Source organism: Pelmatolapia mariae, linkage group LG5 (assembly GCF_036321145.2).
Source record: "Pelmatolapia mariae isolate MD_Pm_ZW linkage group LG5, Pm_UMD_F_2, whole genome shotgun sequence".
NCBI lineage: Eukaryota > Metazoa > Chordata > Actinopteri > Cichliformes > Cichlidae > Pelmatolapia > Pelmatolapia mariae.
Genome location: NC_086231.1, coordinates 10,167,602 through 10,188,198, shown reverse-complemented (window position 1 = coordinate 10,188,198; position 20,597 = coordinate 10,167,602). Strand labels below are relative to the sequence as shown.

Here is a 20,597-nt window from a genome sequence, read left to right as displayed (position 1 = left end):
CCCTGGCCAGACAGGCTGCAGCGGAGAGGGCTCTGCGAGAGATGCAGCGTGCTGGACTCATTGAACCATCCACCAGCCCCTGGGCCTCCCCGGTTGTTATGGTTCCAAAGAAGGTGAAGGATGAATGGCGGTTCTGCGTAGATTTCCGGCCTCTGAATAAGGTGACAAAGAAGGACCCATACCCTTTACCGCGTATAGATGAGACCCTTGACACTGTGGCAGGATCCTCATGGTTCTCCTCCCTAGACCTACGCAGCGGGTACTGGCAGGTACCCCTTGCACCAGATGCCAGACCAAAGACTGCATTTATTACCAGCGGAGGCTTATGGCAATTTAAAGTTCTTCCTTTCGGCCTCTGCAATGCCCCTGCCACATTTGAGAGACTCATGGATAAAGTGCTCACTGGAATTCCCCGCGGAGAATGCGTGGTGTACCTGGACGACATCTTGGTCCATGGTGCTTCTTTCCACGCTGCCCTTGGGGCCCTCAGACGGGTCCTGGAGAGGGTATTGGCTGCAGGGTTAAAACTCAACCCAAGGAAATGCTGCTTAATGCGACGTGAGGTTACGTTCTTGGGCCACCGACTGGGGGCCGGGGGGGTCGGCACCATGGATGACAAGATCCAAGCTGTGAAGGACTGGCCCACCCCAAGATCTGTGCAGGAGTTAAAGAGCTTCCTGGGCTTGGCGTCGTACTACAGACGGTTTGTAAGGGGTTTCTCCTGCATAGCCGCACCACTGTTCCACCTGCTCCAAAAGGGTGTGACCTTCCAGTGGACAGCAGGCTGCCAGGTAGCTTTCACCTCACTACAGGAAGCCCTAGTTGGGGCCCCAGTGCTCTCTCCGCCTGACCCCACTCTGCCCTTTGTCCTTGACACAGATGCCAGCAGTGCCGGATCTGGTGCAGTGCTAGCCCAGGTGACACCCGGCGGGGAGAAAGTGGTGGCATACCATAGTCGGGCCTTCAACAAAGCTGAACGCTGCTATTGTGTCACAAGGCGGGAGCTGCTCGCAGTGGTATGTGCCATACGCCACTTCAAGTACTACCTCGGGGGCCTCCACTTTACGGTCAGAACGGACCATGCTGCCTTGCAGTGGCTCATGTCTTTTAAGGAGCCAGAGGGGCAGCTAGCACGCTGGATTGAGGAGCTGCAGGCTTATGATTTCGAGGTTGTGCACAGACCTGGGGCCCAGCACAGGAACGCAGATGCGCTTTCCCGCAGACCCTGTGCCCAGGACGGATGCCACTACTGTGAGAGGAAGGAAGCTCAGGAGGAGGACCAATTGGTGCCCGATGTAAAGTGTGCTGTGACGGGGGTGGAGGAACGGCCATCCTGTCAGAGGCTGGTTGCTGTGGATGCAACGGAGTGGAGACATCAACAGGAGGAGGATGCTGACATCAAGCCAGTGCTTGGGTGGATTGAGGAACAACGACAACCCCAATGGGAGGAAATTGCCATGTTGTCACGGGCCACAAAGGGACTCTGGTCCATGTTTAATGCCTTGCGGCGGCACGATGGAGTGCTGCAAAGGGGCTGGAAGGAACCGGCTACGGGCGAGATGAGGTGGCAGTTGGTTGTCCCGCGGGCCCTGCAGGAGATGGTGCTTCGCGCAGTGCATGGGGCCCCAGGGTCTGGCCACTTTGGTGTCACCAAAACACTCCGCCGCCTCCGGCAGGGGTTCTATTAGGCCCGACATAGACGGGACGTAGAGGACTTTTGCCGCCGCTGTGACAGCTGTACAGCACGGAAGGGACCCACAGCCAAATCCCATGCCCAACTGCAACAGTTTCCGGCAGGGTACCCTATGGAGAGGGTGGGGATGGACATCCTGGGTCCTTTTCCCCGCACAGAAAGGGGAAACCGCTATATCCTCACAGCTATGGATTATTTCACAAAGTGGCCAGAGGCATACAGTTTACCTGACCAAGAGGCGGAGACAATTGTGGATGCTCTGGTGGAGGGGATGTTCAGCAGATTTGGGGTGCCTGAAGTAATCCACACGGACCAGGGCAGGAACTTTGAGTCTCATGTGTTCGCGGCCATGTGTGAGAAACTAGGCTCCCATAAGACCCGTACAACACCCCTCCACCCACAGAGTGATGGACTCGTTGAGAGATTTAACCGTACACTGGCAGAGCAACTGGCGCTAGTGACGGCTAAACACCAACGTGACTGGGACAGTCATGTTCCCCTGGTCCTCATGGCATATCGTTCGGTGGTCCAAGACTCCACTTCGTGCTCCCCTGCTCTCTTGATGTTGGCCAGGGAGATCAGGACTCCAGCGGAGATGATGATGGGCCGACCTCCCGATGCTGATGGGGACCAACCAGGTCCTGACTATGCGAGGAAGCTCCAGGATCGCATGGAGTCTGCTCATGACTTTGCTAGGAGAAAACTGACAAGTGCGGGGGCGCGGCAGAAGAGGAACTACGACGTCCATTCCAGAGGCCGACATTTTAACGTGGGGGAACTGGTCTGGGTGTACAACCCCCAGAGGAAAAAGGGCAGATGCCCTAAGCTGAGCAGTGACTGGGTTGGACCCTGTAAGGTTCTGGAACGTCTGGGGGAAGTGGTGTATAGGGTACAACTGCCCCCAAGGGGACGGAGGGTCGCCCTGCACCGGGACAGACTGGCCCCCTATCGGGGTGCGGCCACTGCACTGACACAACAGGGTGGGCCGCAGACAGACCTGGACTCCACCCCTCCACCACCATTGTGACAGCCCCTACTGTGAGCCCCGTGAGCCCTGGGCCCACAGCCACTTCGGACGTGGCCCCTCCCCCACCTCCATCCGGGCGCCTTCGCCCAAGGAGGCAGCATAGACCACCAGGCCATCTGAGAGACTTTATCCGCCCTCGTGGGCGAGGGACTTTGAGGGGTCGGGGTAGTGTAACGGACTGGGTTACAAGTTAGTTGACTTTTGTGTTATCAGTGTTTTGTGTTAAGAATTACCAGTTACTTATGGCATAGTTGGACCACACCCGCAGCATGGTGATTTACTGAGTGTCCTTGAATGTGCAGTAGTCTAGAGGCCGGTTGGCCTGTCAATCAGATCAGCTACCAATGACAGAGAGTCTGGAGGAGAGCATGTGTGTGGTTGGCTGAGAGTGTTCGGGGTGCGGGGGTTAGAGAAGTGTGTGTGTGGTGGCGGAGAAAGGAGGGGAGAGGGGGATTGTTTTTGTTGCTGGAGAGCACGCTTTTTCCCCTGTTGTTTTGGCGTTGGCTACGGCCCACAGTAGCCCGTGTTACTAATCTGAATAAACACCAGTAACCGGAACGCTGATCGTCTGTGTCTTCTGTCGGAGGGACGCTACACTATATTTTTATTTATTCACTCCACATAAAATGTAATAAATAAATCATATAATACAAAAACCAACTATTTACATTTCAACTTTTAACTATTTAAATTTTCAGCTTTTTCCTTTTAAACAAATTTAAAATGAAACAACACAAAACACTGCAAACTGCAACACAATTAAATATAAATTAAAATATGAAAACAAAAAGAAGATGCACATTCTCTGTCATATGGGCCTGCATGAATAAACTGAAAATAGTTGTGGATGATTACTATACCTTTCTAATGTGACGTTGTTGTCCCTGGTTCTTTCTCTCTCTCTCCCTCCCGCTCTGTTCCTGTGCTACTGCGAGTGTAACTACCGCCCCTCCCCCCTCTGCTCAGCGCAAAGCACAAGGCTCGCATGCGGAGTGAGGAGGAAAAAAAGTGCGAGAGAGAGGGTGAGAGAAAGAAAAAAAAAAACCCCCACGGCTCGCGATAAGGAGCCGGCTCGCGTCGTTCACTCCAAAGATCTGGCTCTAAGAGCCATTTCGTTCGCGACATCACTAATATAGTGCAGTGGGTCCTCACAACAGGTGATCACATACCTAATTGTTAAGAGAAATGTTGGTATGAAGGTTTTTTTATGAAGAAAATCAGCATAGAACTAATGCTCTCCTAGATTTTTTCCCCCCAATTTTTTCAAAAATACATCTTTTATCGCCACACTGAAGGAATAAAGTAGCTACACATGTACTTTAACTGCTTACTTAGATTTAGAAAAAAAAATCATGGTTTGCTTTAAATACCACATTATATGATAACGGTACCCACAGCGTTAAAAAGAACATCTTGTGGGAATGTCTGAGATGCTATTGGCTTTCACTAAACAGCAGTGTTTGACACTGTGGGAATGAAAATAGACTCATGTTCTCATTCCCACAGTATCATCAGTCTGATTGTGAGAACAGACTCATAATTGGTAAGTTAGGTTAGAGTGAGGCATATGTTTTGCTTCAATAACAGCAATAGCAGTGGAAACTGAAATATGGTGGAATCATGAAAGCACGAAAAACTGCAAAGAAATTGTGCTGTAGATTTTATATTAAGTGTTTCTTTGTATGGACAACGGCTGATTGGAGACTTGTATGCCCACTCAGAGCAGATATGGTTTTGCAGACAGCTGTCTAAACAATCACAAAATTGAAGTGTTTTGTGAATTTATCTCATGGGTGGTTAAGAAAAAAACTAAAACAAAAACAACTTGCCATTGTGGGTTTGTATTCTCAAAGTGAATTAGCACTCTAGAGTTTTCGCTATGTGAATTTTCCTCATAGTCTGCGTTTTAACTACAGCATCAATCACAACAAGGGATGTAGCTTTGCTGGAACACTTTCAAGTGAGAATGGGTAAATAAAATGTGTTTAATTGATGAAGTCATTTGGATGGCACTCAGCGCTTATTTAATTGCATGGGAATTGTGCCCTCGTGTCTTGGTGTGTTCAGACTGAAACTGCTCCAGTTTCTCATAGGGATTATATGAAATGTGAACTTCTCCGGTACAAGTGCATAACCCATGTAATGTGCTCTTTTAAAATTTTTTCATCCTTCTCCATATGCTTTGCAGCATTTTTTGTCCGTGGCTATGCTAGGTTTTTTTTTCTGTGCCACATAGTCAGTGAATTGTTCACAATTAATCCCTGCAACCACAAAAGAGAACCACCATTTACCACTTGCAACTAAATATGTCCATTACTGAAGGCAAGACACACACTTGTCTCCTGTCGAATGACTAACACTACATTCCACAGAATTATTATTATTATTTTTTATTTTTTTGAATATGCATTTACGCCACCTCACTGAAAAACTCGCACAGAGACATTTACAAGGCTAGCCTGCTCCTCTTGTGGGTTCACAGTAAGTGGTGAGGATTTTCTGTAAGAGCATCAGCTCTGTGTTAATGACATGCAGTCCCAGAAAAGGTTTATCCATTCAATTTGACTCTGGAGAGAAGGTCTCTTCAGCCTGCTGATTAAATTAAGATTCCTTAATAAGCATATCTAGGTGCACTGACATGCGAGACAAGCTGAGTCTACCAGTGACGATACATCTTACATTTCTTTATTGTACTATACGTATGTCAGTTTTATGTACTTTTACCTATTACATATTACTTATTTATAGAAATTCCTGTTTTCCAATGTTTGAGATAGTGTTTTAGAGCAAATATCCTTTTTGGAGAAGTAGTGAGATGCAGTGTAGTTTTATCAAAGAAATACTCGAAAGATTATCATGTTGTCATCTAAACTGTGGCAAACAAGCTGAGGTGAATCATGGTGAACAAGATAGCAACTACAGTCACATGAAACAAACATAAAAAGAAAACAGGACTCTATGTAGTCCTGTGAATAACTAAGGACACCGCATGTTTGAATATCCTGTAGCACATCTAGCAGAAACAACTTGAAATAATTGTTTTCTGTGTGACCTTATCAGTCTCACCTCACTCTGCAGGAATTTTGATTCACTCTTCTTTACTCCTTTTCAGTCTATTCAAGTTCGCGGGTATTTGTTTATGCACAGCTCTCTTAAAGACTTACCACAGGCTTTGAATTGGCACCTGGCTGCTACTTTCCCTCTTAACTCCTGTGAAAGCAGTAAGTTTGTTCTTTCTTTTTCACATGACTCTATATCAGAGGAGAACACAAGTATGCCACCAAGAACCAAGGATTTCTTGTAAAGTTTTGCACAGAATTACTGAAACACATGGCTCACCTATAATGTCCCCGTGTTCGTCCTATCATGTTGGTTGTGTCATGTTGGAACACAACAAAAAGCTGGGAAGGTAACTGGTACTAAAAAGAAATATTTTGAAGCTAATTGGTTTAACTGGCAACAGGTCAGTAACATGATTGGTTAATCAGCCTGCGAAAACGGCATCTGCCAACTGCAAACTATTTCAGAATAATGTTGCTCATTGTGAAATTGTAAAAATTGTGAAGAAATATCTAATCAAGTACAGTACATACAGTAGCGGTTTTTGATACGGGTGACACGGGCGGTTGCCCGGGGCGGCATCGTAGTGGGGGGCGGCATCACGTGCATCGGCCAAAAAAAAAAAAAAAAAAAATTGCTCGTACCCATGCTGCCCCGATGTCATGCCAGCGCATATAGGGAATGGCATAGGCACCAATCGGTTTTCTGCCGCCCATTTGCTGGGAGTAAGGGCGCCCTCTGTTTGCGAGGTGCGCCTGCTGCTTGCGGCACAGGGAGGAGAGGGCGGGGCGGCAGGGGGATTCTGTGGCTGGCTGGAGCAGCATCTAATAACCAACCAAAATAAAACTAAATAAAAACAAACTAACAAACACGAAAACACCAGACATTATGATACAGACTTACAATTTGCACCGATGTTTTTTCGAAATTCTATATGCGAAAAGTGAGTGCGAGAGCCCTCGGTGCGCCTGCTTGCTGCTGAAATCAAAGTAAACTTTATTGTCATCTCCGCTACATACAGTCCAGTATATAAAGAGACGAGACGACGAGGCTCCAGTTACAGCAGTGCAAGTAAACAAACAATATATATAAGAAGAGTAAGAAAATAAATATACACTTTAGGACTAGGGGTAAAGGGATCAATAGAGGGAGTCAGAGGGAGTGTTCGCCCAGGGCGCCAAACAGGCTAGGACCGCCACTGAGTACATAATATCAAAAGTATGCAAGAATCTGGAGCAATCTCCATCCTCAAGGGTCAAGGCCAAAAATCAGAAATTACTGCCTGTGAATGCAGTTCACTGTGCCATTCACAAATGCAGGTTAAAGCTCTATCATGCAGAGAAGAAGACATACATGAACATCCAGAAATGCTGCTGTCTTCTCTGGAACATAGCCCATTTAAAATGGACTGAGACAAAGTGATAAGCTGTTCTGTGGTCAGAAAAATCAAAAATTTAAATGCTGTTTTTAAAAAATGGACACCAGGTCCTCCAGACTAAAAAGGAAAGGGACCATCTGGCTTGTTATCAGTTGTTCTGAAAAGTAGCTAAAGGTTTTAGAGCAACATATGCTACCATGTATGCTGTCTTATTCAGGGAAGGCCTCTCAGGAAGGGAATGGTAAACTGTGTATTGCATCTATTACAACGGCAGGATTTCATAGTAGATGAGTTTTTGAACTGGCCTAAAAACCTCTGCAATCCAGAGTTTTGGCAAATTGAAAACATTTGGTTCATCATGAAATAAAAAAAAAGTCAGACAGTGTACTATAGAAAATGAAATACTCCTCTGTGTGTGTTGTAGTCAGAGCTTCTCTGTTCAGTATCTTGCTCTTCTGGTATTTACAAAAGGTTGCAAAAAATAGTGAAAATAGCAGGGAGATGGTAGAGTTTGTACTAGAGTGTTCAGTCAGCACACCCAAAAAATCAAAATATTAAAAAGGAAATTTATTTATTTTAATTTATCCATATTTGTTTAATTTCAGCTCAGTGTGAACTGCTCTCCCTTGTTTTCTTCATTGTGTATAAACCAGAGGAGAGCAGCAGAACAGCAGTAAAGACTCTCATCACAATGGTGGGCCTAAAATCAGTTGGCTTATTGTATTGTGTTATGGCCATTCAGTGTATGATATTTTATAATGCTAGTGTGGGCTAATGGTTGTGATGGTTGTGGCAGGAGATTTCTTTTTTCTTTTCTTTGGCTGTAGTGTCCCTAAGCTTTCTGGCAGATGATATACCAAAAGCAAGTGGAGGCATGGCTGACATGTCCATTTGTTTTGGTTTTAGTTTGCTATGCTTTATGGCAGGGGTAGGCAACCTTTCTGATGGCGAGTGCCATTTAAAATTTCCTCAGAAGTCAGTGTGCCATATGATTGCATTAGCAATAAATTTAATAACGCTCTATATGAACAGTTACACACTATATAGAACCACTTTATAGAATTATATTTGTTTGCAGATGTTGGCAACTATCAGCGAATAGTTATCAGCTATTTTGAAACAAAAAAAGACACCTTTTATCCATAACAAGAACTCCATAACAGTAAATGAACTGTACAACAGAAAAAACAAATGCTAATTTATGGTCTCCTCACAACAATGATAAGAAAAATAAACTAAGCCAATATGGCATGTCTGTTAATACAGAGACACACATGTTAATGTGATCTCTGGTCTCCCACTCAGAGACACAGGTCTCCGAGTGTCCAGGATTCAGACGGCTACCTGAGGACACTCATGTGAGAGAAAATCTGCTCACACAGATATGTAGAGCCAAATACTGTCAATAAGGCCTCTGCAATGTTCTGAAGACAGTTAAACTTGTCAGGTAGTGATGTCCAGCAGGTGAAAATGCAAGCTCCATGAACACGCACATCTATGGATTCCAGCTGCTTCGATGTTGCATTAACTGGCATTAACTCAGCCAGTTAATGTGAGACAAATCTAGCTGCTCATTAAAGATTTCTGGTTTGATCAGAAAATAAAACATTGGTCCATACACCTGAAAGTCCCAAAAATGCATTGTGTCTCGAGTCTACGGATGTATCCGTGTATTTCCGTGGTGCTGATGCTGTGCTGAGCGTAAAGCTCCTGAAGCTTTTGAAGTGTCGGAATGTGGAAAGCTAACAACATCCCTCTCACCAGTAGGCTAAGTTATTTTTAGCCAATTACAAGTTAAATCTGGTAGTTGGGGTTGTTAGCTAAGATACCGTCATTAAGAAGCAGCACAACTAATGTGTCTATGCGAGCTGATTTGCGATGTGCACCGCTGGCGTGGCCATTTATTTTTTGATGCACCTTCTCAGATTAATTCACTGCGTGTCGTGCCCAGGGCTGGACTGGGACAAAAAAACAGCCCGGGCATTTTGACTAAAGACCGGCCCACCAGGTATTAAAGCCATAAAGCCTTTGAACGAAAACAAATGCTGTTGTGACAGTGATGTACAATCTTGTTGGTATATGTATGATTTCTATACATTTTATGTCAGATAAAAACTTTGGTTGTAAGCTTCAGATAATTATTTAATAACAGTCAGACATTTTAAATGAGAATAAGAAAGTACTTCTTTGTGCCCCCCTTTCCCTGTTAATGCCCCACCTGGCCCCCTGGCAAAACTTTGCTAGACCCGCCCCTGCACAGTTACCAGCTGTCAGCTACTTAGAAAAGGATCCTGGTGTTATTTGTCTCTCAGAAACAGTTCATAACTTCCCTTCAACTCATTCATGTCACCTAAAAGGTAAACCTGTTTCTCCATCACCTGTTCAGCTCTGATGATTCAGTAAGGACATCTCCTGGTTTCATCTTCATGTTTCCCTCTCACCAGATATCCAAACCGATATCATGACCAGCAGGTTTTACAGCTGTAGCTCCAGCAAACCTCAGCTGATATTAGAAATTAATATTAAATAAATTCTAACAACAGCCAGTCAAGCTTAAACGTGCTGCTGTTGTTTAGCGCGACATCCCGCGGTTTCCTCTTTCTGGCGCAAAGTGGGCGATAAACAAACAAGAGAGAAAAGCCGATCAGCTGATCATTGATCAGTTTCATGATTAAAGTAGCAACAGGAGAGAGAGGGGAGAGAATGAGAGGAGAAGAAGAGGCAGCTGTGCAGCGTAAAGACAGAATAAATCCACCTTTGTGTCTTTTTCCATCCTAGACAAACTGCGTCCCTTCTCAGCTCAACACGAAACGCATAATAATTTCTCTGAATGCGGGACGATTCCGTCTTTTTACGGGACGGTTGGCAACTCTACTAACTAACCTTATGAATAAAATAAAGTTCACTATCAGTAACATCAAAGCACCGACCCAGCTGTATAGAAACTCTGTCATGCTAGCTAGTACGCAGTACGAGTTATTGTAACTGACTGTAAAAAGTCATCACAACGAAAATAAACTACACCTAAACTTGGTTTATATCTGACCCAGATAGACTGCAGGTCATAACTTCTTACCTGAAGTTCAGTTCACCTGACACTTGGACCGGCGGCTGCCTCGGGTCTCTCCTCCTCCTGCCTCCCCTCTCCCTCATCCACCAGCTGGCCTCCACCACTTGTTAATTTTACTGAATCTGTGGAAGCTCCACCATAGCCACCACCAAACAACTAAGTTATTTTTACACACCGGCCAGCATCTGGCCAATCCACCACCTTTCACTGTTTATACCGTTACAAAAAAAAAAAAAAATCATCGGGCCACCGAGCACGATGGCCAGTCCAGCTATGGTCGTGCCATCAGTTAACCCTTCGCGTGCCAACTGTGGCACGCGTGCCTAGAGTTGCCGATCCCTGCTTTATGGTCTAATGCAATATCTGGTGTTTGTGAATTTCACTTATATTTGTGAATGTCATTTACTTACCACCTTTAACATCCTCGGAGAAACAATCATCATTTTATAAATCAGTTCTAAATATCTAAATTACCATTGTGCATTATATTCAATTCAGTTCAGTTCTGTTTTATTTATATAGCCCCAAATCACAACAGCAGTTCCCTCAAGATGTTTTATATTGTAAGGTAAAGATCCTACAATAATACACAGAGAATAGAAAAAAACCCAACAATCATATGACCCTTTTGAGCAAGCACTTTAGCGACAGTGGGAAGGAAAAACTCCCTTTTAACAGGAAGAAACCTCTCTTAACAGGAAGGTTAAGAGAGGGGCCGCGATCTGTTGTGACTGGTTGAGGTGATAAGACAAAATTACATTCTTTGCACAAGACCGTGAGCATATTTATGTGCTGTCCTCAAAAATGAAAGGGATTTCTGAGATATACTCACAAGTGAGTGAGATGGATACTGAAAAAACATTCTGCCTCTGATCACTATTTTCCCCAGCACGGAAGCAGAAAAAGTGCTTTTTCATCCTAAATTAGGTACCTACGGTGGACTGTTCATGCTACACGTCTCTGCAGTTGTCCATTTCTTACACTGATCACCTGGGGAATTCTGTAAAACACTGATGTCCTTAATATTCTGTTAGTTATGTCAGTGTGTCAATATTATATAGAAATATTGGCCATTGAGTGCCATTTTATTCTGTTTTATATTTTCACTTTCATATCCATCTGTTTTCTGAGATATAATTCCCTCATTAAACACTGAATGTGCTGACGCTGGTGATATGTTGAGCAGAGGGTAGCTTGTCTGTCATTGGAAATGAGCCTACTAACTGCTTCATTTTGCCTTAGCCAGATGTAAAGAGATTATTGCTAATGCATAAACTAAATACTATATCTTTTAGAATTGTATATAAATTCTTTTTGATTCAGTTAACTCTTTTAGTACAAATATCCTTTCCTTCAGTCTTTAGTCTCCCAGCCCCCGACAGATTTTGGATGTATTTATTTTTTCTCAGGTCTTCTCATTATCACCAGGTAATTGCCTTTGTATCACTCCATTTTTATTTGGGCGATATAATCTCACGTATGCTGATGTGCTGTTCTGTTATCACCCCATGTGTGTGCGAGAGTGTTGAATTGTGAAACTGCAGCTCTGTGTGATATTTTTTTTGTGTGTGCAAAGGGCTGATGATCAGGCACAATAAAGCATTCATCTCTGAAGAGTTTGACCTCGTATTTGGCAGTTACTTTTTCTTATTTTTTTCTCGTTTTGCGGTTGTTGTTTTTCTGTGTGTACGTAGTGTTTTTTTGTTGTGTGTTGTTGACTTTTTATCACAGCAGCTTTCATTTAATCTTCAATTACAATAAATTTGGGCAGCTTGAGGTTGAATACTGCATGGAACAAATTAGATAGTATATTTTGTGATTTTGAAGTGTAAGAAAAAAACTTTATTGTATATGGATTATGGTTCAGCCCGCCCTATCAGAAGCAATGGCAGCATTGCCCATTAAGCATATTTTCAACATGTTGTGTCTGACATTTTTCATCATGTTCTTTACTAACGATGAATGTGAAACTATTCATTGTCATGATGCTGCTGAAATGGCTTTGCTTCTATTAGAGGTTGAAGGAGGATGCGTATTCAAGGGCAAACAACTTCAAAAAATAACTGATGAAAAGTTTAAAACACGTTGCACAACCAAATGTGCTGGATAAATCCAATGAAAATAATAATGCAAGAATCAAATAGACAACTTCTTGCCAAACCTGCAGTATGGTAAGTAAGTTAAAAGAAGTTGCACTGTAGTTTGATTTAATCTGTAAACCTGTGACTTATGTAACTATCAATGAAGGCATGCATGGTAACATGTTATTTTCTCTGTATAGGATAAAACATGACTTTTTCCCCCAGAGTGAATCTATTAATTCTACACTACTGAGTTCTTTTCTAAAGAAAAAAGAGAAGAAAAGAAATACTACTAAATTATATACTGTTTCAGAAAAGGTGTAGTTATCGTATGTTACTGTACTAAAAGTTTTTGTTTCCATTCTCTTTTTTCAGGATATTTGACAGTTACCATAGAGCCCCTGCCTCCTGTTGTTGTTGGTGAGACTGTTACTCTCAAGTGTAACTTCAAAACTGATGGAAGGCTGCGTGAGATTGTTTGGTATAGGGTGAGTAAACCTTTCTACAGTTTCAAAGCCATTAAGCATGAGTTGCTTTCTAGAGCATTCGTTTGTGTTATTTCTAGCCATTTGTCATTTCAAGGAGGTCAATGCCAATAGTCATATCACAGGTTTATGGCTGTGTTAGAACAACCATGTGCTGTCAAACCGCAGTTGTTAGAAAACAAGCTATGATTTGAGCCAGCTGTATGGGAGGCATCACTGGATGTTGCTCAGAATTTGATTTCTCAATCTGGTGGTCATCACCATCATTTCTTAATAGTTCACAGCTGGTGACTCAACAGTTATTAAAATCCCAGTTGGTGTGATACACTGCCTAAGTGCTGCTTATAATTAGGTAGCTGTTGAAGGAGAAAAAAACAAAAAGCCCTTGTATGTCCAGTATAATGGTTTATATGTTTTAAAGTTCTGTATTGAAGTAAAGCAAATCTGCAAAATGTTACAGTTGAAAGAGACGAAATTTGTCTCACTTCAAGTGAGTCACTGATAAGCACTTAAAATGGAAAGCAGTAGCAGCTGCCGCCATCACATTCTTGCCCGACCATTTTTCTTTAAGCCAAAAACTCTCCAGTAATTCTTGAGAGCTATACAGATTTGCTTTGTGAAAGTGTCCGACTTTTTACATTAATGAGTTTTCTGGTGATCGGATTTTGTATAATGCAGTACAGACAAATTGCAGACCCTGAAATCTTATCAATCTAGCTTGAGGGTCTTCATTAAAATGCATTTTTGCTCTGCATTGTGTCATTTATGGTGTCTTTGATGCACTTTAATGACTGATCTGTTTTCAAAACAAATGCAGGGTGAGTTATCAGATGCCATTATTAGTGTATGAGCATGACTCCCTTCACTTTATTTAAAATAGCTCTTGCTTTAAGGAGGATTCTACTGAATTTACAGTTAAAGATTAGGCCACTCACCATAAGATGCAAATAAACAGCATTTCCAAGAGAAAGCGTTGTATGTACTAGTAGAAAAATGATGGATTCTTGTAAGCTCAACGTCTGAAAATTGAACATGTCAACACTGAAGTTGTTGTACTGACTATAGGAAAATATATGTATATAGCATTTCTTAAGCTTAAGCAATATTTAACTAAATGTCAATATAGTTTGCCCAACTGGGTGCAGCCTTAAGATGTGCCATGGACTCACCCTCCTGTAGGCCCACCAGCTGCAAGAAGCACCATAGGGGCCAGGTGCAATGTGTGTCAGGCAGTAGTCAGGGGTGTATCCCCTGGCAGTCCCATCCCCTGGTATAGAGGTTTGCAATTCTGACACGTCACCTCTCTGCTTGGGAAGGAGCCTGAGGTAGTAATTCAGGTTGAGCGATACAGGCTATTTAGTTGGACTCACCCCAAACTTGGTTTCTGGAACCAGTCCAGAGAGACCTGCTGGTCTCTGATCCAGTCTGGAATTGCCCTTGGTAAAAGGCAATGGGAAGGGGTGGGCACTCTTGTATCCCCTGGGCTTGTGGTGAACAAAAGGGTTGCTTTTCTACACCATCAGGTTGGGGAACAGGTCCTGACTGTTTGCACATATGCACCAAATGATAGTTCAGAGTACCGAGTTTTCTTGGGATCAGTGAGTGGGGTGCTTGAAGGTGCTCCATCCGGTGACTCCCTCGTCCTTCTGTAAGACTTCAGTGGTCACATGGGCAATGACAATGAGACCTGCAGGGGTGTGATTGGGAGGAACAATCCTGCCTGATCTGAACCTGAGTGATGTTTTGTTATTGGACTTCTGTGCAAACCACAGATTGTCCATAATGAACACCATGTTCAAACAAAAGGATGCCCACGTAGCACCAGGTCACTCTCGTTTGGAGGTCGATGATCGATTTTGCAATGGTATCATTGTATCTGCGGCCATATATTCTGGCCACTTGGGTGAAGAGAGGAGCGGAGCTTTCAACTCACCTGGTGGTGAGTTGGATGTGGTCTCTCCAGCATCCTCCACCTAAACGTATAGTGAGAGTACACTGGGAACGTCAGGCAGAGGCAAGATCTTGAACTACCCACACCGTCAAAACTTTGGAAGAATTCCGAGGGAGCCTGGGGACACTGAGTCCAAGTGGGCCGTGTTCTGCACACCATTGCAGAGGAAGCTACAAGGAGTTTTGGCCACAACGTGGCTTGTGCCTGTTGTGCTGGTAATCTCTGAACCAGATGGTGGACAGTGTCAAGCTGAAGAAGGAGTCCTATCAGGCTTGGTTTGCCTGTGGTATTTCGGAGCCAGCTGATGGAACGAGTTTAGGTGGTAGCTGAAGTAACAACTCGGGTGTGGGAAAATTTTGGGTAGGCCATGAAAAAAGCCGTTCGGATTGCCTCATAGCAATTCTGGCAAACACTCAGGAAGGGAAAGCGGTGCTCATTGGAGGTGGAGTGCTACTGACTTAAACTGAGTATATAGTTGAAGTTTGGAAGGAACACTTCGAGAACCTATTAACCCTTGGATGCACAACCTACCAATACCTACACTCTTTCACGAGTGGGGTCAAAAATGACCCCAAATAGAAACAATAGATTTTGCTATAAACTCGGTTGTTATTCTTCAAAATCTTTAAAACAAAGAGTTGTAACATTTTCATATTTCATATTTCATATATTCCTCATAAAACATGTTTGTGACATGAGGCCCTTTGCATTTTTATTTATTTTTTCATTAATTTTAAGAAATTGCAGTTTTGTATCACTTGTATCACTTTTGTATGCTTGCTCCGCATATACTGCAGAAGCTGGGTCTGGGTCCTCATCACTGAGGATAAATTTCTGCCTGCAGTTGACCAGGAACAGGCCCCATATGTAGCAGAAAGCTGCCATGTGTTTTTTTTTCAGTCGGTAGGCTTTGGTCCTCTTGTGATCAAAGTGCAAGAAACGGCGAATATCTTCAAATCTTTGAATTAACATAGTGGCCTGGGACAATGGGTTATGCAGAGGAGTCCCAAAAAACACCCCGACTGGTACATCCCAGTTCTTCTCACTTCCTGCAAGAATGGTCAATCAAATGAAGGCCAGGAGCTTATGTTTGATTACATTTTTCCACTCTTTTCCCCTGTCTGTGGCTACTCTTCGTTCCTCCATCTTTGTGCATGTCAGCACCTCTTCTATTAAATTATCAGACATGAACATCTTTCATGCATTTACTGGGGAGACAGTGCTAAACCCAGGTGCAAGCCCTGGCCAACTTATTCAGAATATTGTGGCTAGAGCAGTAAGAGGGGCTCATTTCCTCATCAGAGGACTCCTCTGTGTCTGACTGGCCTTGCTCAGTGGGGGTGGGGGTGGGGGGGGGGGGGAAACAATAGTCTGGGTCCTCTATATCTTAGATGTCAGATTCTGAGTCAGTGCCTCCGATGGGCTCGTCATCCGATCCGCCCTGGATCATTTGTAGGGCCACAGGGATCCTAGCTGGCCTCATAGCAGCCATGTTACTTTAAATATTAAAAAAAGCATCATAAAGGACAATGTTTGAAATGCACAGGAAACTATAAACAGGGCTGCACATAAATGGTCCGCAGGTGCGCATTCGCTGTCAAAATAAAAGACACGCACCAGATAAGAAGTTTGAACGTGCGTCTGCGTACATTAGATGTTCTGGAGGAGGACAGACATTTGTTCAGAACTCTTAAAGATATTGAAGAAGCAAGCTCCGTGAGCAATTACTTTGGTGTTCCTCCACCACAAAATATTTCCGGGAATACTTTTATTTTGACGGCGAATGCACACCTGTGGACCACTTATGTGCAGCCCTGACTGTAAATCATGTTTGTTATTGTGTAAAAATTAATTCTTGATCCATCAGAAGTGTAAGTGGGTCAGTGAGAGTTGCTAAGAATGAAAGTTTCATAGAAGATTCCATGGGAACTGCTTGGGGTCATTTTTGACCCCACTTGTGGAAGAGTGGGGTAGTGATACAAAAACTGCATTTTTTTTTAAATTAATGAAAAAATAAATAAAAATGCAAATGGCCTCATGTTACAAACATGTTTTATGAGGAATACCTGGAATATGAATATATTACAACTTTGCATTTTAAAGATATTGAAGAAAAACAACCCCTGGGGTCATTTTTGACCCCACGTGTGCATCTAAGGGTTAATCCCACTGACAAGGGGATTGGAAGGAGAGTCCAGGGACAAGGAGGATGGCTCGTCCATCACTGAGGGCAAGCTCACTGAGGTAGTTAAACAGCTCCTTGGTGGCCAGGCCCTAGGGTGGACAAAGCTCACCCTGAGTTCCTAAAGGCTCTGGATGTTGTAGGTCTGTCTTGGTTGACACACCTCTGCAACATTGTGTGGACATCTGGGGCAGTGCCTATGGATTGACAGACTGGGGTGGTGGTTCCCTTTTTTAATAGGGGGGGCAGAGGGTGTGCTCCAAGTACAGGGTATCACACTCCTCACCCTTCCTGGGTGTACGAGGGTGCCGGAATTGAGTTCTTCTGTTAGTTGAACCTCAGTTTTCGTCCTAGTCATGGAACACTGAGCTCTTTATCCTCTCGAGGATAATTGAGGATGCGTGGGAGTTTGCCCAAACAGTCTGTACAGTGGCTTGCAAAAGTATTCGGCCCCCTTGAACTTTTCCACGTTTTGTCACATTACAGCCACAAACATGAATCAGTTTTATTGGAATTCCATGTGAAAGACCAATACAAAGTGGTGTACACTTGAGAAGTGGAACAAAAATCATACATGATTCCAAACATTTTTTAAAAATAAATAACTGCAGTCAGTTGCCCATAGACATTGCCTGATGAGTGCTAATGACTAAATAGAGTGCACCTGTGTGTAATCTAATGTCAGTACAAATACAGCTGCTCTGTGACGGCCTCAGAGGTTGTCTTAAGAGAATATTGGGAGCAACAACACCATGAAGTCCAAAGAACACACCAGACAGGTCAGGGATAAAGTTATTGAGAAATTTAAAGCAGGCTTAGGCTACAAAAAGATTTCCCAAGCCTTGAACATCCCATGGAGCACTGTTCAAGCGATCATTCAGAAATGGAAGGAGTATGGCACAACTGTAAACCTACCAAGACAAGGCCGTCCACCTAAACTCACAGGCCGAACAAGGAGAGCACTGATCAGAAATGCAGCCAAGAGGCCCATGGTGACTCTGGACGAGCTGCAGAGATCTACAGCTCAGGTGGGGGAATCTGTCCATAGGACAACTATTAGTTGTGCACTGCACAAAGTTGGCCTTTATGGAAGAGTGGCAAGAAGAAAGCCATTGTTAACAGAAAACCATAAGAAGTTCCGTTTTCAGTTTGCCACAAGCCATGTGGGGGACACAGCAAACATGTGGAAGAAGGTGCTCTGGTCAGATGAGACCAAAATGGAACTTTTTGGCCAAAATGCAAAACACTATGTGTGGCGGAAAACTAACACTGCACATCACTCTGAACACACCATCCCCACTGTCAAATATGGTGGTGGCAGCATCATGCTCTGGGGGTGCTTCTCTTCAGCAGGGACAGGGAAGCTGGTCAGAGTTGATGGGAAGATGGATGGAGCCAAATACAGGGCAATCTTGGAAGAAAACCTCTTGGAGTCTGCAAAAGACTTGAGACTGGGGCGGAGGTTCACCTTCCAGCAGGACAACGACCCTAAACATAAAGCCAGGGCAACAATGGAATGGTTTAAAACCAAACATATCCATGTGTTAGAATGGCCCAGTCAAAGTCCAGATCTAAATCCAATCGAGAATCTGTGGCAAGATCTGAAAACTGCTGTTCACAAACGCTGTCCATCTAATCTGACTGAGCTGGAGCTGTTTTGCAAAGAAGAATGGGCAAGAATTTCAGTCTCTAGATGTGCAAAGCTGGTAGTCACCCTAAGAGACTGGCAGCTGTAATTGCAGCAAAAGGTGGTTCTACAAAGTATTGACTCAGGGAGCTGAATAATTACGCACACCCCACTTTTCAGTTATTTATTTGTAAAAAATATTTGGAATCATGTATGATTTTCGTTCCACTTCTCACGTGTACACCACTTTGTATTGGTCTTTCACATGGAATTCCAATAAAATTGATTCATGTTTGTGGCTGTAATGTGACAAAATGTGGAAAAGTTCAAGGGGGCCGAATACTTTTGCAAGCCACTGTATGTGTTTTGTGGACTTGGAGAAGGCATTCAACTGCATCCCCCTATGGGGGTGCTTCGGCAGTATAGGGTGTCTGGCCAGTTGCTACGAGCCGTATGGTTCCTGTACGAGTGTTGCAGGAGCTTTGTCCACGTTGCTGGCAGTAAGTCACACACGTTCCAGGTGGGTGTTGGACTGTTGCCAGGACTGCCGTTTCTCATGAATTTCTTCAGAATTTTTATGGAAAGAAAGATTTTGCTATCTGGCTATGCCAGTCTTTTTATGGGCAAAATTTTACTTTGGTGGCCTCAGAATCTAATTTCTTCTTTCGTAGATAATGTGGTTCTGTTGGCTTAATTAGGCAGTGACCTCCAGCTCACACTAGTGCAGTTCACATCTGAGTGGGAAGTTGCAGGAATGAGACGTAACCTCCCTTTGGGTGAGGTGTGCCTTGTATGTCCCACCAGAAGGAGGCCCCAATGGACAGACCCAGGACACACTGGAGAGACCCAGGACACATTCAGCTGTGAAGTGTGGGCTCCTCTGCTTAGGCTGCTGCTCCCACAGGACAGCCTCAAATAAGAGGAAGAAAATAAATGGACAGATGGATGTCAGGATAGTTGAACCTATAATGCATAATTTTTATGGATTTTTTTTCCTTAAATCATGTCTATCCTCCTATCTGTACAAATCTGGACGGAACTGATAAAATGTCCTTCAAATGAAATATTTAAGTGAGCAACTATAATATTAATTATGTGGCATAGGAGATACATTTTCCACACAGTGTGTAAGGGAAAGGTTAAAAATCCTCCTAAATGATACAGTGGGTACTCTGGGTCCACATTTACTATTGTTTATCTGTCAAATAAACTGGTTATTAAAAATGTGAGCTTGAATTTGTACAATTTAAAGTATCCAAAAACCCCACACTGTTACTGAGGTATGCAGTCTCTGTTGGGTCATTCTGAGTGTATTTGAAGTGATATTCACCTTGGTTTCACACACACACACCCCCCCCCCCCCCCCCCCCCCCCCCCCCAACCTAAGCTGCAACACTGTTCATTAATGAGCAAGCAGCAGTTTATTGCTTAGACAGGAAGTGAGTCTTTTGAGCAGTTTCTGCTTTCTCACTTTTATTATTGTGGAATAAGACAGTATCTCTGGGCTCATCTGAGCAAATGCTGACCTTTCAAGGTAGGACAAAGAGATTTATGGCACTTTACACATTCACCTTGCTATCATAGATCACCTTCATTGCTGTGACAATTTAATTTAATCAAGCAGAATTTGGGGAGCATTGCTTACATTCTTTCAGATTTCTGCAGTGTCTATTGATAGCTGTACTTTAAATAACCACTGAGAGAAAAGAGCTGCCCATATTAAGTGTTCTCATGGGGAAACCAAAGAGGTTGTAACAGAAATCAACCTCAGCTCTCCGGAGGCCACTGCTCAGCACAAACGTTGATAAATTATAAATCAATTACCCACTTGGCTGCCAAAGTTTCTTTAATCTCTGCCTTTTATTTGACTAAATACTGTTGACTTCCCATTTTACCTCCTGTTCAAATGAAACTGGGGTTGATACTCACCTTGGGAATACTCGTAATCAAAGCTCAGCCAATCACAGGGAGTCCTGAATAAGCTGAATATTTCACTGATGTTCATTTGCGATGCTAAGTGGCTCCACAGTGAGGTGGTTTACA

General features: G+C 43.6%; 1 protein-coding gene across 2 annotated transcripts in view; it reads left to right on the top strand.

Moving 5' to 3' along the window:
* igsf21a (immunoglobin superfamily, member 21a) overlaps positions 1–20,597 on the top strand; it is a 190,752-nt gene that overhangs the window by 54,701 nt on the left and 115,454 nt on the right. For both annotated transcript variants that reach the window (XM_063473621.1, XM_063473622.1), the window contains one exon: positions 12,685–12,797. In XM_063473621.1, coding sequence (XP_063329691.1) covers positions 12,685–12,797 — 113 coding nt within the window. The remainder of the gene's footprint in view (positions 1–12,684; positions 12,798–20,597) is intronic.